Consider the following 25,280-nt stretch of genomic DNA (forward strand, 5'->3'; position numbering starts at 1 on the left):
CCTCAGACAAGATTGGGTCCCACGCTTCATAAAACGACATCCGCATCTATAAATCCAACTAGGCAGACAGGTCGAAGCACAAAGAATGAGTGGGTGTCATACTGACATTTGTTCCACTTAGTTTGCTATCAAACTCAAGAGCAAACTTAGAAATCTCCTCCTCAAACCTACAAGTCACCATACATATCTTGGCTTATCACACCAACAACAAGAGCAATACTACTCAACGATTGCTGCAAACTCTTCTACTACATCTGTTTATGCTACATACATCACAGCATATTATTTGGACACTCATTGAACAAGTTATTAAGAAAATATCCTCCTTAAGGGGGTGGGCCAATACTACCACATGGCATATCTCTACCAACTAGAGGCCTAGGAACATGAACGATAGCTCTAAAAGCTTCTACAACCCTCTATGATTCATTACACGTCATCACTCCTTAGTTACCCACAAGATTGGTTAAGTTATGACATAATTTGTCTATAGGGGTACTCTGACCTTGGACCTCCTTTTAACTTCCTATAGGCTAGGAACCCAAGAGATGGTTCTATGGGATTCTCTTACGTTCACTACATGATTAGCAAGCTAGTTGTGGCTCGCACTTGATTTCTAATACAGTTACCAAGCCTGGTTAGTCATGGAAAGTCATGTGTTACAGCTACAGTAACGTGATGTCATGGTTACAGGACCAGGGCCTAGTAACGTGACGTGTGAGTCACAGGGGGCAAGCGGGGTAGGCTGCCATGTGACAGGGCTAATGGATAGTTGCAGAAACTAGTGGATATTGGATAGTTGAGCTATCCACGAACTATCCTGAATATCTAGCTATCCGCCAACTATCCAGATTACCCATGAGGCACAATGCCACTATATAAGTAGATAGTATTTCTTAGATAGGAGCTTCATGCTCAACTCAATATAGTATTCTTTGCAATACTGTAACATGTTACTTGGGACGCCTTTGTGTCTAATCCCCTGCCTCCTCTGTCAAGTCAACCTTATGCAAGAAACCTCTGTGTCTTCTATCGTTTAGAAGTCAGCATTACACTTTGAGCACCACTTCTACGAGATACCGGCTTACACACAAAGCAACATGGCTGGAGACGATACTGGATCAAACGTTGGATTGAAGGGGAAGGTTGCTACTGAACCTACCATCGAAGCCCCACAGGGTCACCCTTCAGATAAGTTGAAGATTGCATTCCCAGACACCTTTCATGGGGATCGCAAGAAGCTTAAGAGCTTCATCATCCAGACAGAGCTATGGATGGCGTTTAACGCCAAACACTTCAACAAGGAAGTGGAACAGGTCCTATGGGCTGTGGCACTCTTTCGAGGACCAGCCTCAGAATGGATCTCTAACTACCTCGCCGACTACATGAACCATCGAACACCCGACGGAAAATGCAACACCTTAGCTAGCCAAGGAACGAAGGAAATTTTTGTATCCTGGAACGGATTCCTCAAAACGCTTAATTAAGGCAAACTTCGGAGACATTGATGAACGACGAAATGCAGTCAGGGCACTCCAGGCTCTCAAGCAGAGAGGGTCAGCAGTTGCATACACCACTGAGTTTCAACAGCATGCAACACTCACCAACTGGGGAGACGAGGCTATCTGTGACCAATTCTACGCAGGACCATGTGAAGGACGAAATCTCAAGGTCTGACAAACCAGATGACCTTAGAGAGATGATTGAATTGGCTCAGAAGATCGACAATCGTCACTACGAACGGCAACTCGAGAAGAAAGGGGGACCACCTAGTCAACACTGGACTCAGAGAAGAAAACAAACAAAGAGTCATTGGCCCCAACCTATGGAACTCGATGCTACTTTCAAGCCTAATGGCAAACCCCACAATCCCAACAAGGAGCGACAGTTCCAAGAACGGCTCTGCTTCAACTACAATAAGCCTGGACACATAGCGCGAAACTGCAGACAGTCAAAGAAAGGGAATGGAGGACGAAAGTATGGCAAACAGCTTAACGCTACTTGGCAAGGTCAAGGCGGGTGCAAGGCCCCGCGAGGACAGCTATGTGCCACGTTAAAAGGAAAAGAGAACTGGAGTATTACTACTCAGGATCTCGAGGAATTCCACTTGTCAAACAGAGAAGACAAGAACGACGACAAGGAGCTCACTAGTTCTCAAAAGCACCAGTTACAAGCATTTGAGAAGACAGCAAGTAAGACTCTCTTCAAGGAACAACTGCCAGGAGCAGTAAGGACCTTCAAGGAAGCCATGCTTCAGGAGATGGTCGATCAAAGAATTCCTGTGCCCAAGCCACCAATGAGCTGGCAGGACACTACACAATACTGGGAGATTGCAGTTCGCACAGTGAGGTGCCGACCAGAATACCCTCACCAGCAGGAAAGCATCCCAAGAGAAGAAAGGGGAACACGAGTGTTAGAAGCACACAAACGCCTATGCCGCGAAGCAGAACGAAGAAGAGAAAGGGTACCAGTTCTACGACCATTAGAATATGGTGAACATGATGGATTTTCCTCAGACGGTTATTCCTCAGACGATTCAAAAAACTAGGAGTCCTCGGCAGTAGGCCACTGGCGAGCGACACAAAGAGGCCTAGTACAAACCAGCTATGTGCCACAATGGGCGGCATGCAGCTATATGTGGTTGCTAAGATACAACAGCAACACCTCCGAACTATGATAGACTCAGGAGCAACAGGCAATTTTATGACAAAGAAAGTAGCAGACACACACGGTTTCAGGACGCAACTGAAGACCGATCCATACCCATTATGGTTGTAGATGGAGAGCCCATCTCAACTAACAACGGAATGGTGACCCACGAGACGGTCCCATTAGAAATGGTCATGCTACGCGGACACAAGGAAACGATACAGTTTGATATCATGCACATGGACAATCATGCATGCATACTTGGTGTACCGTGGCTCAAGAAACACAACCCCCAGATCGACTGGCGGAATGAGAAAGTTGTGATGAGCCAGTGTGTCACGACCCTTCGATTTGCTTTAGTCTCTAGTACTTATTTCACTATGTCATTCACTTCACCTGCTTCGCTCACTTCGCTCACTTCGCTTCACTTGCTGACCTAGATCAGCCCAAATGTTGACTACTGGCTTAGGCTCTCTGTTATTGGCTTGCTGCACTAGGGCTCGCTTAGCTAGGGTTCGGTTAATTAGTGCCTTCACTTATTTGGCACTAGGGATTTTTACTGTTATATAAGCACTTATTGCTCATGTCTCTTATTGATCTTTAGCTAGCAAATTATATACTACTTGGCCTTCTTGCAATTCCTCCTGCTTCGACTTACTTTGCATTCCCTTACTTCGAGTCTCACCACTTGGCCAACCTGTTAGTCTCACCACTTGACCCCTGTGGTATAAAGTATATGCTTTGGAGCCTGAACTACTATACCTTGTCCTACTGCTTCGAGTATCAAAGTCTTCACATTATACTTCGGATACTTCTGCAGACTTGAAGGTCAGCCTCGGTTCGAACTGTCCTTACACAGTGCGCGTGTGAACAACGAACAGACACGACGCAGAAGGAGAAAACCTCCAAAGACCGGAAGGAGTTATGTGCGACCACCGAGTCTGATGACCTAGCCCAGGCATCCTCACTGAAGCAAATACCAGTGGAGTATAAGGAATACAAGCAGTTATTCTGGGAAGGCCCTAACGAAGAGGCGCTTCCTAAGCACCAACCATGGGATCATGAGATACCTATCATGGAAGGAAAAAGTCCACCATTCGGACCAATATATCAGATGTCAGCAGCAGAGCTGGACGTACTAAAGGAATACATTGACGAGAACCTCGCAAAACGGTTCATTCGACCATCGACATCACCAGCAGGAAGTCCAATACTATTTGTGCCAAAGCAAGGACAAGAAGCTAAGACTCTGCGTGGACTATCGAGGAACGAATAATGTCACTATCAAAGATAGATATGCTTTACCTTTGATAAACGAACTACACGACCAGTTCCAGGGAGCCAAGATATTTACCAAGCTGGACCTCAGAGGCGCCTATAACCTGATTCGAATCAAGAAAGGAGATGAGTGGAAAACAGCATTCCGCACCTGCTATGGCTTGTTCGAATATTGTTATGCCCTTTGGTCTAACAAATGCACCAGCATCCATGCAGAGGCTCATGAATGCAGCTCTCCATGAATACTTGGATGTGTTTGTTATCGTCTACCTAGACGATATCTTAGTCTACTCAGGAGACCCAACGGAACACATTGGTCATGTTCGGAAGGTATTACAGAAGTTAAAGGAGCATCGGTTACTCCTCAAGTCAGAAAAATGCAAATTCCACAAGGATCAAGTAGAATTCTTAGGCTACATTGTCGGAACGCATGGCATCAAAATGGACCAAGCAAAGGTCACAGCAGTGTTGGAATGACACCAACCACAGTCAAAGAAGTACAGGCCTTCTTAGGCTTTGCCAACTTCTACCGGAGGTTTATTATGGGATATTCCAAGCTCAACCACTTACAGAGCTTACAAGGAAAGACCTTACGTTCGAATGGACAAGCAAGGCAGAGGCTGCTTTTCCGGAACTTAAGACGAAGTTCACAGAAGCACCTATCCTAGTCACACTCGACCCTGCAAAAAGGATTGTCCTCGAAACGGACTCCTCTGACTTTGCGATTGGAGCCTGTCTAAGTCAGCCAGACAAAGACAAGAAGCTTAAGCCAGTTGCATATTACTCTAGAAAACTGTCACCCGCGGAGCTCAACTATGACATCCATGACAAGGAGCTGATAGCTATTGTCATTGCTTTTGAGCAATGGCGAGTATATCTTGAAGGATCGACCTACCCAAGAATCTCATATACTTCACCACAACCAAGGTTTTAAACCACAGACCAGTCTGATGGGCAGAGACACTCGCAGCCTACAACTTCACGATTACATATTGCAAGGGCTCTGAGAATGCAAGAGCTGATGCTCTTAGCAGAAGGACCGACTACATTGGCCCTAAAGAGGAAAGACCTAGAGCCATATTGAAGAAGACAGATGCAGGAATGCAATACAACGAGTTGCTAGCCACGATTGCCACTGTGGAGAACTCGGAGTTGGAAGAAAGACATCAAGAAAGCTAATGCCTTTTGCATCGCAGAACGTCTCTACCTCGCCTGCTAAACTCCTCAGCAGATTTGCTGCTGCATCGTCGTCCTTCCCTTGTAATCTGGCGTCGATAAGGGCGAATAGGGGTCCATCGCGACCACCCATTCTGGAACGAATCTCATAAACCTCTTTTGGCAGCGGTTCCTTTTGGGATTGGCCGCCTACATCATTTCCACGCTCCTCAATATGCGGTTGATTGTCAACACCTGACATAATTGATTCAGTGTCAGAAACATTGTTGTCCTCCTCTTCCCCTATATCAGCTAGGTGAGACTTGTCAAAAACATGTAGAATAGGTAAAGTCGACTGAGACTTGGGACCTCCACTAGTCTGGGCTGTCTTAACATCTTTCTGTTTCTCTATTTCTTCTGCACTTAGTGGTTCAAGACGCACTAACTTCGACAAGCTTGCTGTATTTGCTTCATTTTTCTCATCTCTAGGTGCTAGAGATAGGCTTTTCCCATCCTCTAATAGCTCTGACTCTGCTAGATTCCCAGTCCTTGCCTGACCAGTTTCAATATATGAGTGATTTTTAATATGAGATGTATCTGCTAGAGTCTCTGTCCTTGCCTGTCCGTTTTCAACTTCAGAAGCTAGAGATACCCTATCCTCAGCTTCAAACAGGTCTTCTTCGCCCTGAATTTTATTAAATGTTTCTTTAACGACTTGCTCTTGCTGGGCTTTTTGAGCTGCCTCTTGCTCTCGCTGAGCTTGCTGAGCTTGCTGAGCTGCCTCTGGAGATGCCCTATTAGCATTCTTAGATCCGGATGCAGTAAATAGGTCTTCTTTGCCATGAACTTGAAAGGTGGCTGTAGGGTATGTTTCATCGAGGACTTGGGTAGTCGGCAATTTACTTGCAGGCTGCCGAGCTCTAGCAGGATCCCCTTGGGGTGCTGAGTGCACGCGGACTGGGACCCTCATACTGTCATGTCCAAGTCATTTTTCCATAAGCTCGCGGCCCGTATGCATCCAGCGATGTTTATGTTGCTCACGAACAAATATAAATTTCCATCCTTCTTTTTGTCGGATTATCATCAGTCTTTCTTTTGGTTTGAAGATGAACGATTGTGGAATAGACGGGCCCCCAAACATTACCCACTGACTTTCGCGCACCCGTAAGTATTCTTTAAGCATGGTTGGATTGAGAATTGTTCTTGGCTTCAGCTGGTTTCCATTATACTCAAATATGGAGATCGGCCATTTTACAGCGACTCTATGCTCTGGATTTAGTTCCGCATTTGCCTGATAGTGAGACGTTTCGACAAGAGGTGACGCCCCATGACTATTCGTAGATGCGCTCTCAAAAGGTTGCATGAGTGAATTATCAATAACAACTGCATGCCTATTTTCATTGCTTGTGCCTGACATGTTCTGGTTATGTTGTGAGACGTTTCTGTTAGGCTTCCCTAGAAAGCGCTTCTGTAAGGTATGCATTATTTTGGGCTGCTTGTATCTTAGCCTCATAAGGCCTGCATTGCCCGTTTTCTGCAGTCTTAGTTCTCGGAGCTGATTAAAGGTGTTGCTAATGTCGTCTCTAACAGAACTCACTAGTGCGTCCTGTAGAATTGGAGAGCGAGCTCTCTCACGGCTTGGTAATAGTTCGCTTACAGGGCTAAGCGGCCTATCTAATGTTTCGAGGAGCTGAGTGGGTTGACCTTCAGGTAGCATCTCTATCAGAGGAATAGGCTGAGAGTCGTCCAAAACCTCTTGTTGAGTAGGTTGACGTCCTAATATTATAAGTGCTTTAGGCTGATTAAAGTTGTTGCTAAAGTCTAGTGCACCCTGTAGAATTGGAGAGCGAGCCCTCTCTCGGTCTGGTAGTAGATCACTTATAACAGTGACTGGTCTATCTAACATCTTTCTGTAGCCGAGAGAAGAAGCTGAGAGTCATCTAAACTCTCTGGCTGAGTAGGTTGACCTTCTATTATCCTGAGGACTTCAGGCTGATTGACACTGTTGATAAAGTCTGATGCGCCCCGTAGAATTGGAGAGCGAGCCCTCTCCCGGTTTGGTAATAGCCCACTTGAAAGAATAAGCTGAGAGGGGCTTGGGAGAATAAGCTGAGAATTATTCTGAGAAGGTTGACCCTCTGTTATCATAAGTATATCTGACTGATTAATGCTAACTAGCCCATCTAACATCTCAATTTCTGTAGGTTGAGTAAGTGGGCCTTCTATTATCCTGAGTAATTCGGGCTGATTGGCGCTGTTGATAAAGTCTGATGCGCCCCGTAGAATTGGAGAGCAAGCCCTCTCCCGGTTTGATAATAGCCCACTTGGAAGAATAAGCTGAGAATTATCCTGAGAATTATCCTGAGAAAATTGACCTTCTGCCATCATGAGTGCTTGAGGCTCATCAATGCTCTTCCTAGAGCTGTTGCTGAGGGCATTTACTAGTATGCCCTGTGGTATTGGAGAGCGAGGCCTCTCACGGTTTGGCAACAGCTGACTCGGTCTATTGCCGTAAAGCTGAGAATTATGCTTTGAACTCTCTCCTAGAGCAAGTTGGCTATTTGTTGTCATGATATGATCTCCCTCCAAATCTGTTCCAACAAGAGCCACATTCTCGATTCATGCCCTTCGGTGGCTGTGACTGTGCCTTCCATCCCACTGAGCTCTTCATGATGGCGAGCCCTCTGTGGACGGATTAGTGAATGCGCTCGTGGAGAAAAAGGACTTTCACCATGAGATGACCTCGAAATTCTCGGATGGTGAGATTTACCTTAAGATTGTGGAAGCCAAAACCTTTGGGTTGGAAAAGAATATTCAACTTTGGCGAAAATGCCTATCGTCTTGCAAACAAGAAAGCATTGATCAGCTTCTACGCAATGACGAAATATCAGGCGCCCTTAACGAGCTTCGTGGTTTCCCAGGCTTGTGGAAAGGGCTTGAATTAGGCAATGTTAAGAGGTTATTCGCTCTTCACTGTAATGAGGCAAGTAGGGCTTATCACTGTTCTGTTGACTCGAAGCTAACTTAAGTGAAGGAAATAATCCACTATCTCTGAAATATTAAGTCTGTATGGGATAAAATAACTCTAGGGAAAGATGCCCTCAAAAGAGCTGTATGCCCCGAGACTGTTCAATTTCTCTACCTACGCGCCCCTGCGGCAAGCGCAGCCAATCGGACATCTATCATCCAAGCCATGCGACATGGTACGATATTCCTAAACGTGCCGAAAAATAGCAAACGAGCAATTACAAAGGCGTTGCTGAGCCTTACTGTTATCATATCAACAATCAACACCCTACACAAGAACTTAAAGCTAGTTGAAATAGGGGTGGAAATCTTGAAACATAATATTTTGGGCGCAAGCATGGAAACCACCATTCGCCATGCACTTTGAGAGAGATGGACATCACCTGGAGACATGAGAATAGAGACTAAAGAGGGCCAGTTCCTTTCAATACAGAATCTCACGCCGTCAGCTCAGTGGGAACTCACTTATCAGCAAATTTGGCTCTTTATTCTACGAAATTTCCCTGGTCTTAGTGGTACTGCTCCACGACTAGACGCAAGAAAGAACAAATTGGATAGTTGCTGCATTAGAGACTTTGCCACTATGCGGAGGTTTTCTCAGTTTACTGCCCACCTAGGAATTGTCAAATCAAAGATGAACGCCAAAATTAGTGCAAAATGCATCCATCGTATCAGTGTCCATCGCGCCGCCATATATTCATCAGCCGATGGCGAAATACAGAACCGGCGATGCGGACGACCATTCTACAGCTCATACATGCGATACAAGAACAAGCTTTACTTGCCTACGCTAGCTAAGACCTTGACTCGCAGCTATAATGAACTACCAACTTCGACATACGTGCTTAGAGACTTCATGCTCAGCTTCTTTGGGCCAACTAACATATCAGTCCGCCCCAACGAGCAACCACTAGAGCACTCTATCTCTATAAGTGACGAAGATGCTCTAAGTGAATCGATCACCACAAGTTCGAGGGTCTCTAGCGATGACGACAACGTTGAGGAATCGGCTGGCCTTGATACGTCCATCGACGATGACGACTTATTACCTTACTTCAATAACCAAGAAGGATTAGAAGATGAAGCAACTTCAAATAATGAGATAGAAACTTCCAGACAACGCTCTCCACTGCAGTCAAGTGGTGAAGTTACCCACAAAAGCTTGCCCGAGGTACATCCGGAGATATTCCAACAAAGGCTAGTATCGCAGCCCGACAACGCTCTTAGTGATGCCCTGAGAAGTCCGATTCTACTTAACGATAATCAAGGTTTATCGCACCAGCTTCTGAACACTGAATACCAATATCTAGGTATATCTGGAGTAGAGGATGAAGCTGAGGTGCCAATGATGAGCGGCGCTCTCATAAAAAACTCCCAACCGGCCTATAAAGCGTTCGTGTGCCAGTGCGGGTTTTCAGCTATGGCGAGGCTGAGCAGGGGGATCCGTTGGGCGGGGCCAAGGGTCGCATGAATGAGCCCAGCAGGTGCGAGAATGTTGGGAGGGAAGGAGTGACGGTGGAGAGGGACAAAGTCGGAGGGAGGGAGTGGCCTTCTTATAGAAGTTGAAAGCGGCGGCAGGTCCGTGCACGCGCGATACCCAATTAGGGGGGGCGCTAAACCTGAAGCTCGAACACCACAATGTCTATTATAAAACTAAAAATTATAAATAAGTATAATTAGATAAAATATATATATATAATCGTTGGTTTCAAAACCACTGCCTGGAGGTGGTTGGCGAAAGCGATCCTTGCTGCGAAAGCGATCCTTGCTGTGAAAGCGATCCTTGCTGCGAAAGCGATCCTTGCTGTGAAAGCGATCCTTGCTCTCTCGGCAAACGCGAGCGCATCCAATGTGACATCAGGACAACGCGACTATCTGGACAACAATTGGCACGTAAAGTTACAATCATGTCAATTGATATAGCTAGAAATGAAACTATTCAAAAAGCAATTGATTTCCTAAATCAGAACCCAATGGAGACTATCACTGCAGCAGCTAGAATCTACCATGTACTCCCAACCACACTCCGTATGCGACGCATGGCGCAACGCCAACCACCAAAGCCTTGCGGAGGTAACAACAGAATACTTTCAGATATACAAGTTATAGCTATACAAAGATACATTCAACGGTCATATGAAAATGGGTATGGTGCAATGAAGCCAATGGTGTTTAATGCTATCTAGCAACTACTAGCAGCTGAAATCCTGAAGCATCCACCACCGTCTCAACGGTGGTTCCAGACTTGGATTAAGACTCAACATGAGACTTTCCACACCATTAAAACCCGGCCAATTGAAGCAGCACATGTTGCTTCTCATGATGTATCAGCTATCAAAGAATGGTTTCATGGATTCAAAGATGTGTGTAATCAATTAGATGTTACTGCAGCTAACATCTACAACTTTGGTGAAGTTGGGTTCCGAGTGGGAATGAGCACCGTGTAATGGTGGGTGCACCAGATGTGAGAATCTAGCCACCCAAGGAAGGGATGATTTTACTAAGACAACACACTGTCTTAGGAAAAAGAGCCAAAGGGTCGTAGCTTAGACTATTCCACAATGCAGCAATCAGGTGTATGATGTAGTGGAGTGGTTTAGACAAGTTGTAACAAATGTTGAGTCTGAGAACTCAGGGACAAGTCAGAGGTTAGCACCTCACTGACTTTTCAGAAACAAGGAGTAACAAGATCAATGCTTGGAAGCTTGGAAAAGACATGGAAGTATGTGATAGTCAATTTACTGTATTGTCTGCTTGCCCTTTCTTAAGGAAAGGGCAATACTATTTATGCTAAAGGAGTGTAGTTCTCTCATTTTTCAAGACTTTCCATGACTAACCAGGCTTGGTAACTGTAGTCGACGTAAGAGAATCCCATAGAACCATCTCCTAGGTTCCTAGCTTATAGGAAGTGAAAGGAGGTCCAAGGTCAGAGTACCCCTATAGACAGATTATGTCATAACTTAACCAATCTTGTGGGTAACTAAGGAGCGATGACGTGTAATGAATCATAGAGGGTTGTAGAAGCTTTTGGAGCTATTGTTCATGTTCCTAGGCCTCTAGTTGATAGAGATATGTCATGTGTAGTATTAGCCCAGTAACTAAGGAGTGATGTCATGTAATGAATCATAGACGGTTGTAGCAATCGTTGAGTAGTATTGCTCTTGTTGTTGGTGTGACAAGCCAAAATATGTATAGTGACTTGTAGGTTTGAGGAGGAGATTTCTAAGTTTGCTCTTGAGTTTGATAGCAAACTGAGTGCAACGAATGTCAGTATGACATGTAGTTATGTGGAATTGGCCCTTTAAAATTGCGCGTTTCCCTTTGCTCTGTGCTCTCTGTGATTGCATTATGGACCGTAGGTTATCTGCCTCATGTTGGTGTAAGAAGTTGCGTGTGTTCAGTCGCTCAGTCTCATCTGCCAGCTGACAGATATATCGAGTGGTGGGAGTATTTAGGATTGTACGCATCTCCAAAGCTGCAACCAAGACAGCATTTACTTTGTGCAATGTAGAACAGTCAGGCGGACTACTGTTCTGAAAGACAGTGTCAAAAATATCGTACCCAGTTCATCTGTCTGTGAAAGCGTCACCATCCGGATCACCCGTTGAGGTTGAAAAGGTCGCAGACCAGCGCCCCTCCACGCAGACATAGTATTATGAGTAGATAGTGCAATTGCTCTTGCTTTGATGTACGCAGATAACCATTCTGCTTTCTGTATGCATGCAAGTTGCGCTTCATTCAAGTGTGAGAGCGTAGTTGTGAGGTGTTTTTTCAATGGTCTGAAGACTGTGACATCGAGCGGTTGCAGCACATGCGAAGTGTGTGGTGGGAGGACAAGGATAGAAATTCGATTTTGTATACAATAGGATATAAAGCCTCCACTTATATGACTGTCGTGGCCATCGCATATGAGTAACCATTGTTGTTGTCCTCCGTTGACTGTCACTTTTGCACGTATTGCTGGTTCAAACACGCATTTAGCCACTCGATGCCATGTAAGTTGCTTGTCCAACCCTTTGTATTAGTGGAGAAGTGCCATTTATCGAAGACTTCTGGAGGGATCCAGCTTTGTAAGACGTTCTGACCCTTGAATATAATAAGAGGGTTGATGGTCGTTCCATCCATGCAGATGCATTCAACAGTGGACACCCACTCCTGCCAGCCTTGGTGTGCTTGGTGACGCATACAGAGTGTGGAATCAACGATCCGAGTGCACTCCATAGTGCCAATTGAAAATCCAGTCTCGTCCATGTTATACACGTTGTGTTCTTGTATTTCTAGACGTGCCAGAAGGTCCTTGTATGCATCAAACCACCCTATTAACACATCTTTGGTAACCCACTGTAATGGTGGGTGCACCAGATGTGAGAATCTAGCCACCCAAGGAAGGGATTATTTTACTAAGACAACACACTGTCTTAGGAAACAGAGCCAAAGGGTTGTAGCTTAGACTATTCCACAATGCAGCAATCAGGTGTATGATGTAGTGAAGTGGTTTAGACAAGTTGTAACAAATGTTGAGTCTGAGAACTCAGGTAAGTCAGAGGTTAGCACTTCACTGACTTTTCAGAATCAAAGAATAACAAGATCAATGCTTGGAAGCTTGGAAAAGACGTAGAAGTATGTGCTAGTCGATTTACTGTATTGTCTGCTTGCCCTTTCTTAAGGAAAGGGCAATCCTATTTATGCTAAAGGAGTGTAGTTCTCTTATTTTCCATGATGTAATGCTGACTTCTAAATGATAGAAGACACAGATGTTTCTTGCGTAAGGTTGACTTGACAGAGGAGGCAGGGGATTAGACACAAAGGCTTTCCAAGTAACACGTTACAGTATTGTAAAGAATACTATATTGAGTTGAGCATGAAGCTCCTATCTAAGGAAATACTATCTACTTATATAGTGGCATTGTGCCTCATGGGTAATCTGGATAGTTGGCGGATAGCTAGATATTCAGGATAGTTCGTGGATAGCTCAACTATCCAATATCCACTAGTTTCTGCAACTATCCATTAGCCCTGTCACATGGCAGCCTACCCCGCTTGCCCCCTGTGATGTCACATTACCGTAGCCGTAACACTAGGTCCTCCTCCAAAAGGCCTAGTCCCTTAGGTCTTGCTGATTAAGGAATCGCTTACTTAAGTAGGGTGATGCCCATTTAATTGCCGAGCAGGTTGCGCTGCTTACCATGTCTTCTAGTAGAGACATAAAAATCAAAGAACGTCATCTTCTTGCAGACCGTATTGAAAAGAATGGCAACCTAATGTCGCCATATTCCAGCTGTCTTCACAACAATCGATTCTGTATCGTTGTTGCTGGTAGTCATCATTGTAGTGAATGTACTCATCGCAATTCCAAATGCAACGCTTGCGCCCCTTCTCCAACTGATTGGGAGAGGCTTCGAAAAGAAGAAGAGCGTCTTGAGGTAGAAGAGGAAGCGGCGGCATCTCAGGAGCGAGAGGTTCACCTCTGCACTCAAGAAGCATATGCCCGTCGCATGCGTCTTCGCAAACAGCAGAAGGCTCTCAAAACCCGTGGTGTTGAGATGCTGCGTCGTGGTCTGAAATCTTTGGACGAATTGGATGAAGTAGAGGAGAAGGAGTGTAGGGAGGTAGAGGTCAAAGGGACTCTCTTGCACAGCCCTTCTACTGCCATTTCCGAGGGTGCTGCCCCTGACCAGGACCTTTTCGTGGCCCTGTCTCCTGGCTTCTTTGATCGCTTGGGTGTCGACGGCGAAACGCCTCCAGTAGCTCTGGACAGCTAAGGTTTCTGACCGTTTCCCATGAATTATCCGTAGGTTCATAACCTTTCCATTTTATCAAAAACTCTTCTTTGCGTCCTACTAACCTTCTGTCTAGGATCGCTTCGACTTCGTATTCAACAATCTCATTCTCTGGTTGAAGTTCTGTATCGGTCGCAATTGGGGTGTTTCCTCTTGCTGGTTCCAGTAGTGAGACATGAAATACCGGGTGTAGTCTAGACTTCTTGGGTAGCTGCAGTCTGTAATTAACTGAGCTGACTTTGTTCAATATTTTGAATGGTCCCAATTTCTTGAAGTCCAACTTTGTACTTGGTCGTTTCGTTTTGATGTGTTTCCAGAGTAGATATACTTTATCCCCCTCCTTGAAGGCAGGTTCCATACTGCGCTTCTTGTTTGCATACGCGGCAGATCGTTCATTTAAGAATTGGATGTCTGTTGTGAGTTGTTCATGGAACGATTTGAGTTGTTCCACGGCGATCATAGCTTGTTATGCTCTTGATTCATCCGGTCGTGGTTGTCTATATGCCTCTGGCTGATAGCCGTAATTGGCAAAGAACGGTGAGACTTTTGTTGCTTCGGTCATCGTGCTGTTATATGCGAACTGTGCGATGGGTAATATCTGAACCCAATTGTCTTGTTGGTGGTTGACATAACTCCATAGGTATTGTTCAAGGGTTTGATTCAGTCTTTCTGTTTGACTGTCTGTTTGGGGATGGAAAGCTGTTGATAGCTTATGATTTGTTCCCAAAAGCGCCATTAAAGACTTCCAAAATTTCGAAGTAAAAAGCTTGTCTCTGTCTGAGATGATTTCTTCCAGTAATCCGTGATCGGCTAATATGACTTGAAGGAAGGTGTATGCGAGTGCTTCAGCATCGCTAGCTTCTAAATATGGCAGAAATATTCCATATTTCGTGAGTCTTTCTGTAATAACCAGGATAGCATCAAATACTACTCCTGTTAACAGGTCTTGAGAGGGTGGTAGCTTGACAATGAAGTCCAAAGCTATGGATTTCCATGCTCCTGTTGGTACTGGAGTCGATTTCAGCTGTCCATATGGCAAGTGCCTATTGGATTTTGATTTGCTGCAAATGTCGCACTCTCTTACTACCGTTTCCACCTGCTTCCTCATACCTGGGAAGTAGTAGTGTCAGGTGATTCGTTCGAAGGTGCATGTTACTCCCTGATGGCCATGTGCTGGTACCGAGTGTTGTTCTTGCACTAGCGGGCGTCTCATTTTGTTTGGGACATACACTAATCCTTTGAATCGGATCAATCCTTGTTCATCGATGGCGAAGTCGCCTTCAGTTTTTATGAAGACTCGCTTTGCACATTCGTCTGTTGCATAAGCAACCTATGCGTTGACCGATACCCACATTAATGCTTTTTATGGCATGGTAAAGGAAGTTAATGGATCCTTAGTTTTATTAAAGGCTAATCTCAATGACACAAATGCCCAGCATCATTACAAACAATTGAGAAGTCGCGCCGACCTTTTCGTACAAGAGCACCAGTGGCCAGAAACGTTTCTAGATACCTTCGTTCCAACTGAGGCTGAGATTTCAAAATGGGTAAACGACGAGATTAAGAGAGACGCAGCTCAGAAAGCTCAACAAGACGCAGCTCAGAAAGCTCAAAGAGAGCAAGAGGCAGCCCAGAAAGCTCAGCGAGAGATAGAAGCAGTGAGAAATTCCAAGCTCCAGACGCATCTACTTGACACGGGCCAAGAAAACCACCAAGCTCACTCATCTAACATACAGGAACGAGCCGAAAGACTTGCTCTTTCGGAGAACTACACGACGCAGGACAACTACATAACTGAAGGCAATGCTGAAGAGCCAGAAAGCGACAAGGCTCAGACAGAAGTGGAGGGCCAACCAGCTAGATCAACCTTTGAGCCTCAATCTAGGCAATCAGATCCAGTGGCTAAAGATAGAGAAACAGCGCAAACTGTAACAGAATTAGTCGAGCCAGACGTCAGTGATGAAAAGAGGGCGCTTTTTATAAGCAAGGGGCAGAAAAGATCATTTGGTGAGATGAAGAAGGGCGGTGGTCTAGCGGCTTGGAATTATGGGGGGGTGGGGGAAGACAAGGAGCAAAGAACGAAGCGATCACTCAAAGAGCTGAAAACGAAGCGAGCACATGTTGAAGATGTAGAGACAATTGGGTTGTCAATGCGGGACCTAACAGAAGAGAATTATGACGGGGATGCAGAGGAATTCAGACTTTGGGCAGAACTTGTCTTTTTGCCCATATGATGTTTTGTAGACTGCACCTGCGAGTAGGGCCCCCCCTAAAGTAGAAGAATTATAGAGAATAGTATACTACGTAGCGAGACGCCATTATGCCAAGAAAAATCATGGGTACTTCGACTTTAATCATCTAAAATTCTGTGCATGCATTGATATCTCTTGAATAGGTCATGTTTTATGGTCTAGAGCCCTCCTATTCAGTGTGCAGCGAATCGTGATTCGGCATGATTCACCCTGAATCAGATTCGATTCATGATCTGATTCGGGCTATTTCTTGATGATTCGAATCATGATTCGGCAAGTATTTGAATGATCCGAATACTTGCCAAGATGTCTAAGATGTCCAAGCGTCTAGCGGTGAGGACTTACTGTCATCCTCAATATATAGCTTTTTAGATTGACATTTAATACATTCAGTACCGCAACACTACAGCTACCAGTCACTCATTCTGCTCTTTTTACAAAGAATCTATATTCTCGTACTATCTTAAGAGGCTCTCCTAATAAGATGCAATATGCTTGTATGCAAGAAGGCTGTTCATATATGCCTGAAGCTAAACCGGTATCGCAAAATACAACAAGCAATTTATGGAGACATATTGAACTAAAGCATCCAACTATCTTTGAAGCGTCTTCAAAATCTACTCGAAAACTTCAGAATAAAGACAATATCCGCCCTCAGAACCGTGCATCTTTGTCTAGATTCTTCAAGCCAAATCCTCATGGTACAACTCCAGTGTCAGGCACCAAATCCCGAGAATTGTTACTTGCATTCATCATTATGAATAATCTACCAATGAGATTGGTAGATAAATTCTCATTCCGGCAGCTAGTGCATCACTTCAATCCTTCAGTCTTGGGTATTTCTTCAACGTCTTTGAAAAGGGACCTACACAGGCAATTTTGCTATCATTGAGGGCAGCTGCAACTGGAACTGCATAATCATATTAAAGCAGGTGGGTGATTAACACTTACGACTGATGCTTGGACTGCTATAAATGGAACAGATCATGCTGCTGTTACCGTACACTGGATATCAAAAGATTGGGTCCAACATTCAAGAATCCTAGATGTGATAAATCTACTTGAACCTATTCATTCTGGCGAATACCTAGCTCAGCAATTACTCTCAGTTACAGATGATTTCAAAATTACACATGGAGTCTTTACTATCACAAGAGACAATGCATCAAATAATACAGCAATGCTCAACCAATACGAATCAAGAGCAGCAGATGTTCCAACAACAACAAATCAGCCATGGAGCTTTACTGTTAAAGATGGCGATGTACAATGTATGGCACATATTATAAATCTAGCTGTTCAAGCAGCTCTTATGACGATGAAAGCTGTACCATCAGAAGAGCTTGAGAGCTATCGAGTTCAAGAGGGTTTAGCTTATACTCGGATTAATGCTATCTATTCTGAAAAAGAAGAAGTTGTTAACGCTTTAACAAAGCTCCGCAAGCACATCTATGTGTTTAGGAATCGTCGAGGGTGGAAGGATAGTCTTCGTTCTCATGCTATAGCCACTGGAATCAAGCCTGTTACTCTTACAATTGATATGCCAGTACGATGGAACTCAACATATCATATGCTTCAAAATGCATTGTCAATGGAGGCACCAATCACAGCCCTTTGTGCATCACAGACTCTTGATATAAGCATGCGTGATATCCAGATTTCTTCGAAAGAATGGGAATTACTTCATGCTCTTGCAGAGTTCTTTGAGATTTTTAAGCGTATCTCAGAAAAGGTGCAAGCAGATGGGTATCCAACACCTAACTACTGTGTTCCATATTATCTACGACTAATGGATAAAATTAAGAAGATCAAGAAGACTGTTAAGCATACATGTATCAATGAAGCTTGTACTGCTGCATTCAACAAATTGGATGACTATTTCTCACTTGCAACAAGCCAATGGTCAAGCCATTCAACAGTTGCAACAATATGTGATCCTCGGTTTAATTTTAGTATATTGACTTCTATTTGCCTGAAAGGTTTTATAACACAAGCAAAGAACGAGCAAGAGCACAGTTTGCAGCTTGTTATAACAAGTATAAAACACGGGACAATGATATTCGAGCAGAGGAAATGGATGCTATGCTTGATAATGAGGATGAGGATATACCTCAAGAAGTGGACTCCGAGGATGAGATGTTTAAGCATCGAAAGCCTATACTTCAAGAGGTTGAATGGAGATGGTGGCTTAATAAGCCAGGAATTGATAAGCCTGAGACTAATATCCTTAAATATTGGCAAGCAAAGCAGTATCAGTATCCAATAATTGCACAAATAGCTCGAGACTATTTAGCAATTCCAGCAACATCAGCAGCATCAGAACGGGTCTTTAGCCAAGGAGCTGACATTGTCACAAAGAAAAGGAATAGATATGTCTACGGGATTGGGGGATAATTGTCGACGATGAGGATGTCGAAGATGAGGATGTCGAAGACGTTTTTGGAGATATATAGTTGGAAGATGGTTGGAAACCCATGAGCAAGTGATTTGACATGCATGCGTTGGAAGATGGTTGGAAATCACAGGGGTTTGTGATTGGAGGTGTGTTGGATGGAGCTGTTGGAAAATGGTGTGGAATCTCACGTGCAGTTATTTGGGATGCTGCGGTTGGAAGATGGTTGGAACTTCACAGGGGTAGTGATTCGAAGTGTGTTGGATGGATGTTGCATGCTGTTGGGAAATGGTTGGTGAAGCTGGCTAGGATCATTTGAGCCGGGTTTAACGATTGGCTAAAAGTTCGATGTATACTCGGTGTTCCACCCACTCGCTTCGCTCGTAGGTGGCGACAGCGATCTGTGCACGCGACAGCGATATGTGCATGTACACCACCACTTTGATACATAGATGAAATAATAATATTTGTCGTAACAACAACCCTCTATGATGCCTTTGAATAGCGATCCAAGTCGAGCTGACCATCTTATTGAGGCCCGGCAGTTCTACTTGAAACAACCAGATACTTATACAATTACTTGGGTTGCCCGCAAGTTTAATGTCAACCGTGAGACACTCCGACGACACATTACTACCCCTCTCCTTCCCCGCGGGGGTCAAAACCGAGTTTTATCTCAAGAACAAGATACTGCAGTTTGTCAATTTATATATGACCAACTTAAGCGTGGGGTCCCTGCAAACCGATCAATGGTTTTACGGGCTGTTGCAGACTTGCGACCCGATCGTACGATCCCATCACAACGGTGGTTACAACGCTTCCTTAAGGCACACCCTGAATTCCACTCGATTCATACGAAGACTTTAAATACGCATAGAAAGCAGGCACAAAAGAAAGAGGTGTTTGAGGAATTTTTCCTTACATATAACGCACTTATTACAAAACACAACATTAAGCCATATAACTTATGGAATGTTGACGAGACTGGCTACATGATTGGATGTTATAAATCTACAGCTGTTATTGTGCCGATTGGCGTAAAGCAATGGACTGTTGATAATCCTGAGAATCGGCTCTCTGTTACTGTGATTGAGGGAGTAAATGCAAGTGGTACAGCAATTGCAGAAGCCATTATCATTCCAGGGAAACTTCATATGGACTCATGGTATAATGATAACCTTGAGCCAAATGCTCTTGTTATCGTTAATGAGAGTGGGTATTCAAACGACGACATTGCAATTCAATACCTCATCCATTTTATTCAACTATCTGCAGAGCATATGGCACCAGACGACACCCGCCTCCTATTACTCGACGGCCATGACTCTCATAAAACGGAGCGCTTTATCACATTAGCAGAAGAGCATAACATTGTTATTTGCTGCCTTCCTGCTCATACTACGCATCTACTACAACCTCTTGATGTAGCAGTTTTTAAGCAGTGCAAACACTTCCATCAAAAGGCAGTTGATCAAGCAGTATGTAGCTATGACTATGAGTATAAGCTACGTACGTTCCTTTCCGACCTTCCACAAATCCGACAGCAATCCTTAACTGTCCGGACAATTCAATCAGGTTGGAGAAATGCAGGACTATATCCATATAATCCTCCACTAGTAATTGATAAAATACAAGAGACCCGGAACCAAACACCAGACTATGAGCCATTTGCTTCGTACGACCTTATCTCAACTCCAAAAACTAGTGTGCAAACTATACAGGCAATTAAACATTGGCAGAAGAGAGTAGAGGCAGCTTTCTCATCACCGTCAAGAGAAGGGTTTCAATCATTTGCACGTGGAACTACAGTTGTTTTACATCGGGCTGAGCTCTATAAGACCGAGCTTGACATTGTTACCTTACGGTCAGCAGAGCAGAAAACAGCAAAGGCAAGGGCACGGAAATCGCTACAGAAGGGGGGGCAGTTATATGCATCAGACGCCCGACTGTTACATGAGGAGAAGGAAGCAAAATTACAAGCAAAGGCAGAGGCAAGAGTAGCAAAGGAATCAAAGCAAGTAGTAAAGCAGCTACAGGTGCAACAACGGAAAATTGAAATCGAAGAGCGAAGGGTTGAGAGGAAGAGGGTAGCAGAGCGGAAGAAGGTTGGGTTAAAATCCAAAGTGATAATTTTACGGTATGGTAAGGATCATAGTGATAGTAACATTGAGATTAGTAGCGACAGTAGTAGTGGAGATAGTGATAGTAGCTCTATTGATTTTATTATTTAATTATATAGTTACATAGTTGCTATATGAGGCTTATTTCTTTCATTTTGTGTGTTGCACATATCGCTGTCGCCACCTACGAGCAAAGCGAGTGGGTGGAACACCGAGTACCTGGCTGGGGCCATGTTGTCGTCTGAGCCTTGCGTTAGAAACCAACATTTGATGCATATGCGGCGCCGCATTTAACAGCCCACGAAATATGTTGACGCGACCAGATTGAGCGACTCGCATATTGCGAAGTCGAATTTGACAGGAGCCTCGTCAGTAAACTTAGGCAACAGAGTTAGCTCTAGGTAGATTGGCGGGGTAGAAGGTTGTAATTGAAAGGTTTAATGCCTATAAAATGAACAGCATCCGCAATCTGTTCGACCTGATCCTCAAAACTGTGTAGTTTGTCAATTCTCTTCCCGAAGATGTCATCAAGAGCATTCTCGACAGCCCTTCACCGTGCGAAGGCGCTAAACTGGAAGCTGAACGGTACAACCCAAGATATAGAATGGGCTAAGCAGTCAGTTGAGGCCTCCATCGACCAAATACCAGCACTCGCCGGCAAGGTAGATAGTGCGGTCATCAAGTACGTTAACATGGCACCATGCACAATTACGATATCATCCTAATGATTTGAAGTGGAGACCCACATCCTACAGGCGACGATCCGATGCACGTGTCAGGCGTGATCGGAAAGAGGAGTCTGAAGGGGAAGAATCGAGTTACTTCGTTTCACGCGTATCCAAATGGAGTGGTGAAGTTTTCTAACAAATCGCTGCCAACTGTCCAAGTTAATATAAGCGGGACCGCAGCAGCGGGTTCGGCATTGGGTTCAGCATCGGGTACAGCCTCAGGTACAGCAGCAGGAGCGGCATCGGGAAGTGGTAAACCACAGGCAGAGTACTGGACTTGGAGTGCCGAGTACAATGATCATTACCATTGGAACGAGGATGGAAGCTGTGTGTGGCATAAGGCTAGTTCAAACGGGAGCGGCAAAGCGAAGTAGTTAGTGGGTGGGGCATGGGCTGCGGGATGTTATATGAAGCAAGCTGAACTGTTTCAATAGCGACGTAGTATCCAAGTGAGAGAGTATAAGGTTTACCTCACATTCCTCCATGTTGTGTGATGTATTTTTATATAATTAGATGGAAAGGGGAGTTGAAAGGACCTCGCTCACTGCCTCCTCATCGAGGTCCAACGGAAGTCTTCAACGCAACCCGAAATAGCCCAAAAAAGTTTTACCTCTTTGATGGTGCATCTCGGAGGAGCCACGGGTCTCCAAGGAGCTCTCTGGCTGTCATCCTGTCCTCTGGCACCCACCGAAGCATTTTACCAACGAACTCCAAAAACAGCTTTTTTTCTTCTCCTTGCAAAGATGGAGTACTGTCCCCAAGATCAAGGCCTGCTAAGGTCGGATCTTTATATAAGAACTTACCTTCGGAGTTGTCAGCAAAGTTATGCAAGCAGTGTTGACTAGTAATCTCGACATCTCTTACCATGGGAGTCAAAAAAAGGGCCTCCAAAGTATTCATTAACACTTGTACAAACTCTGCCGTCAGGATTTTCAATAGGAGGCTCCCATTTCCAGCTGCGTGCTTCCATTTCTCGATCAAGAAATTCCTTTGGGGGGGGACCTAGAAGTGCTATCATTTGCGCAAGATGTTCCTGACAATTGTACTTTCCAATATCTGAATGAATCCCTTCAAATAGATCTTTATTCTCCAACAAGTTCCAAATCTGTAGTTCTGTGAGAAAATAAAATATCTTCTGTGGATACAGAAGGTCCTACCAAAACACCGAGATTCCAAATATCAGCACTGTAGGACCAGCCTATTCCGATAATCACTTCAGGTGCACGGTAGTGATCAGGCTGAATAGGATGAATATTGCGACGCGAATCGACTATCCGTTGGGCGAGACCGAAATCGCCTATTTTCGGGAGAATGCCAAAAGACTTCAGTGGGCCAAATTCGTTGTGTGATCTATAGACAACTCGATCATCTTTGACTTTGCGAGCCATAGGATTAAGCGCTTGCGACCGGACAAAACTTTTGATTACTGAACGGTCCTCAAATCCAACCAAGATATTATCTGATTTGAGATCTACCAGTATGAGTCAAGAATCAAAACGGTTCAGAACCACGGCATACCTGTATGGACAATGTGACACTCAGAGTGAAGATAATCGAGTCCCCGCAGAAGAAAAGTCAAATATACTTTGATCAGGTCTAAAGACAGCTTCCCATTTCTGCAGCGCTTCTGGAACAACCAAAGTGGTTCCCTCATAGGCTCATAAACCAAGCATGTATGTAAACCGTGAGGTCCCTTCATTTCAAAGCTATTGAGTAGAGTTCGCACATATGGAAAACCTTCGTGCAGTGGGTTTGTATTAGCCAAAATTTTCGAGATTTGCAGCTCATGCTGAGCAGCTTCGGTGTCAACGAAATCGCAGTTGTTGATCTTTAATGCCACATAGGGCTTCGACTGCCAAATCCTACTATCGAAGGGATGAGCGTGAGGACGTATCAGAGCCAAATTTCAACTCACCGATTAACATCTTGAGCAAGCCAAACGGTAGAACAGCTACCCCACCCAAGCTTCACAATGGTTTTGTACCTGTTGTTAAAAAAATCGCCGGGATTTGCAGGATAGAAATGATGGGGATTGTAGTCGGGAATGTGCTCTTCGTCGACTGTAGTGTCTGGCGGAAGGAGAGTAGGTGCCCCTGACGCTGTTGTGGCAGTGGCAGGTCGAAGCACCTTGGCTAGTGACGTTGAGATCTGTCGCATATTGAACGTAGGAAGGGATCGACGAATACTGACAAGCATTGAGCGCTATGGAGCATCGCACCATAAATGATGGCACTTTCAATGCGTCGAAACTAACAAACATCACTTGGAGGGCTGCTATGCATCATTCCGTGAAAGAGGCTCGTATGCAGATGCTCATAGACACAAGTTGCGGATTAAAATAAGGCGTCGATCGGGAGTTGCCAGGATCGTCATTTCTACTTTCGTACTAGGCCATTTTTGTCCCAACTAAGGATTATCAGTATCACGTGACCATGATGAGTCATGGGTAAACGAGAAGAGGACAGTAGAGGTAAAAGCACCGAAGCCAGCCAACCATGTCCCGTGGAGACGCAGGATGCGGCCTGTTGGAAGGCCAGAGGCAGATTTCAGAAACTAGCCAACCATCTCCCGTTTCCATGAAGCTGCTGTTATAATCGGAGACACAGACAGATTTCGGAATCGACCAACCATTCCACGTATTTAAGAGCTATTAGGCCGCTTCAATAGCCGCCACAAGTGGAGCAGTGTGGGCCTTGAGGCAGTCGAGGAACAGGGAAGCGGAAGGCTGACAACGGGGGACGGTTTTGGTGGTGGTCTTGGCGCGGGAGCGATGGCAGCTCAGGGCATCCCGTCCGCTCTGCCATACATAAACTTGAGATCGGTGGATTAGTAGTTGGGTGGGTGACCACCAGCGAATACCCACTGTTGTATGTTTTTTGTCTTTTTATACCATAGATCTACCTTCTTCTCCTTGCTGGCGTGGCAGGTTTGCCGTGCCCACACATTTTTTTTGCCGGGAGGCATAATTTTGAAACCAACTGAACCTTAAAAGGGTAGGGGTTCTATTAGTACAATCTTAGAGCATTTTCAGAAGAGCATTATACAAACGCCGGTTCATGGCTATTATAGTCAAACATACAGACTTCATTCCTCTGTAATATGTATATGCTCAGTATCTGTCACTAGTATCCAGGTCTATCCACATTCGAGAACTAAACGCCATATCTAAAACAGATCAAAACAAAAGAGGAAAACAAAACTTTGCGAGCCTCATATTTTGACTTTGATAGCCATAAAATGCTATGGCTAAACCATGACCCTACCATGCCTAACCTTGGCGGCTCAAGAACAGCTTTCATTATTCTCCAAGCGTGATCTTATGTACCAACTCTACGTGGCTTTTGAAATACTCCAACTTTCGAGAACAAGTCCTTGCGACTTGCATGTTGGGTGAAAACACTCTATCTTAGCCTTCGGATCTTGTCCTTTAAGGTGAATGTTTTCAACGTGATTAATCATCGTCGCAGGGCCGCAAAATTCGCCCATCCTCTGTGTCATACTGACATTCGTTGCACTCAGTTTGCTATCAAACTCAAGAGCAAACTTAGAAATCTCCTCCTCAAACCTACAAGTCACTATACATATTTTGGCTTGTCACACCAACAACAAAAGCAATACTACTCAACGATTGCTACAACCCTCTATGATTCATTACACGTCATTGCTCCTTAGTTACTGGGCCGATATGACCACATAGCATATCTCTACAACCCTCTATGATTCATTACATGACATCACTCCTTAGTTACTGGGCTAATACTACACATGACATATCTCTATCAACTAGAGGCCTAGGGACATGAACGATAGCTCCAAAAGCTTCTACAACCCTCTATGATTCATTACACGTCATCGCTCCTTAGTTACCCACAAGATTGGTTAAGTTATGACATAATCTG

At 44.6% G+C, this 25,280-nt stretch overlaps 6 protein-coding genes across 6 annotated transcripts; 3 read left to right on the forward strand and 3 right to left on the reverse strand.

Annotated features, from left to right (window-relative positions):
- Positions 1-4,996: 4,996 nt before the first annotated feature.
- VC83_07619 (uncharacterized protein) lies at positions 4,997-6,052 on the reverse strand (the record flags this gene model as incomplete). Its single annotated transcript, XM_024471186.1, has 1 exon — positions 4,997-6,052. The coding sequence occupies one exon, from the start codon at positions 6,050-6,052 to the stop codon at positions 4,997-4,999; it is 1,056 nt and encodes a 351-aa protein (XP_024320891.1).
- Positions 6,053-6,981: 929 nt separating this feature from the next.
- On the reverse strand, positions 6,982-7,467 carry VC83_07620 (uncharacterized protein; the record flags this gene model as incomplete). Its single annotated transcript, XM_024471187.1, has 1 exon — positions 6,982-7,467. One exon carries the CDS (start codon positions 7,465-7,467, stop codon positions 6,982-6,984), a length of 486 nt encoding a protein of 161 aa, XP_024320913.1.
- Positions 7,468-8,692: 1,225 nt separating this feature from the next.
- On the forward strand, positions 8,693-10,556 carry VC83_07621 (uncharacterized protein; the record flags this gene model as incomplete). Its single annotated transcript, XM_024471188.1, has 2 exons — positions 8,693-9,280; positions 10,296-10,556. The coding sequence occupies 2 exons, from the start codon at positions 8,693-8,695 to the stop codon at positions 10,554-10,556; spliced, it is 849 nt and encodes a 282-aa protein (XP_024320914.1).
- Positions 10,557-15,154: 4,598 nt separating this feature from the next.
- VC83_07622 (uncharacterized protein) lies at positions 15,155-16,123 on the forward strand (the record flags this gene model as incomplete). The annotated part of the gene is made up of 2 exons (XM_024471189.1): positions 15,155-15,201; positions 15,349-16,123. 2 exons carry the CDS (start codon positions 15,155-15,157, stop codon positions 16,121-16,123), a joined length of 822 nt encoding a protein of 273 aa, XP_024320915.1.
- Positions 16,124-20,854: 4,731 nt separating this feature from the next.
- Positions 20,855-21,840, forward strand: VC83_07623 (uncharacterized protein). The gene is made up of 2 exons (XM_024471190.1): positions 20,855-21,335; positions 21,389-21,840. The coding sequence occupies exons 1-2, from the start codon at positions 21,175-21,177 to the stop codon at positions 21,753-21,755; spliced, it is 528 nt and encodes a 175-aa protein (XP_024320916.1). The 5' UTR covers positions 20,855-21,174; the 3' UTR covers positions 21,756-21,840.
- VC83_09669 (uncharacterized protein) lies at positions 21,841-23,879 on the reverse strand. Its single transcript, XM_024473082.1, has 5 exons — positions 23,297-23,879; positions 22,900-23,246; positions 22,539-22,852; positions 22,246-22,486; positions 21,841-22,184 (listed from the first exon to the last, which is right to left on the reverse strand). Exons 1-5 carry the CDS (start codon positions 23,575-23,577, stop codon positions 21,988-21,990), a joined length of 1,380 nt encoding a protein of 459 aa, XP_024328850.1. The 5' UTR covers positions 23,578-23,879; the 3' UTR covers positions 21,841-21,987.
- Positions 23,880-25,280: the final 1,401 nt, after the last annotated feature.

This window comes from Pseudogymnoascus destructans (assembly GCF_001641265.1).
Source record: "Pseudogymnoascus destructans isolate 20631-21 unplaced genomic scaffold scaffold_23, whole genome shotgun sequence".
Taxonomy (NCBI): Eukaryota; Fungi; Ascomycota; class Leotiomycetes; order Thelebolales; family Thelebolaceae; genus Pseudogymnoascus; species Pseudogymnoascus destructans.

What these genes read in the sequence shown, in the direction of transcription:
- VC83_07623 (XM_024471190.1), top strand. Translation starts at nt 21,175, where the DNA reads ATGTCATCAAGAGCATTCTCGACAGCCCTTCACCGTGCGAAGGCGCTA. An exon ending in GTAGATAGTGCGGTCATCAA is followed by an intron (nt 21,336 to 21,388) that starts GTACGTTAACAT and finishes AATGATTTGAAG; the next exon opens with TGGAGACCCACATCCTACAG.
- VC83_09669 (XM_024473082.1), bottom strand. Translation starts at nt 23,577, where the DNA reads ATGCTTGTCAGTATTCGTCGATCCCTTCCTACGTTCAATATGCGACAG. An exon ending in CTTGCTCAAGATGTTAATCG is followed by an intron (nt 23,247 to 23,296) that starts GTGAGTTGAAAT and finishes TCCCTTCGATAG; the next exon opens with TAGGATTTGGCAGTCGAAGC. An exon ending in CCCTTTTTTTGACTCCCATG is followed by an intron (nt 22,185 to 22,245) that starts GTAAGAGATGTC and finishes ACAACTCCGAAG; the next exon opens with GTAAGTTCTTATATAAAGAT.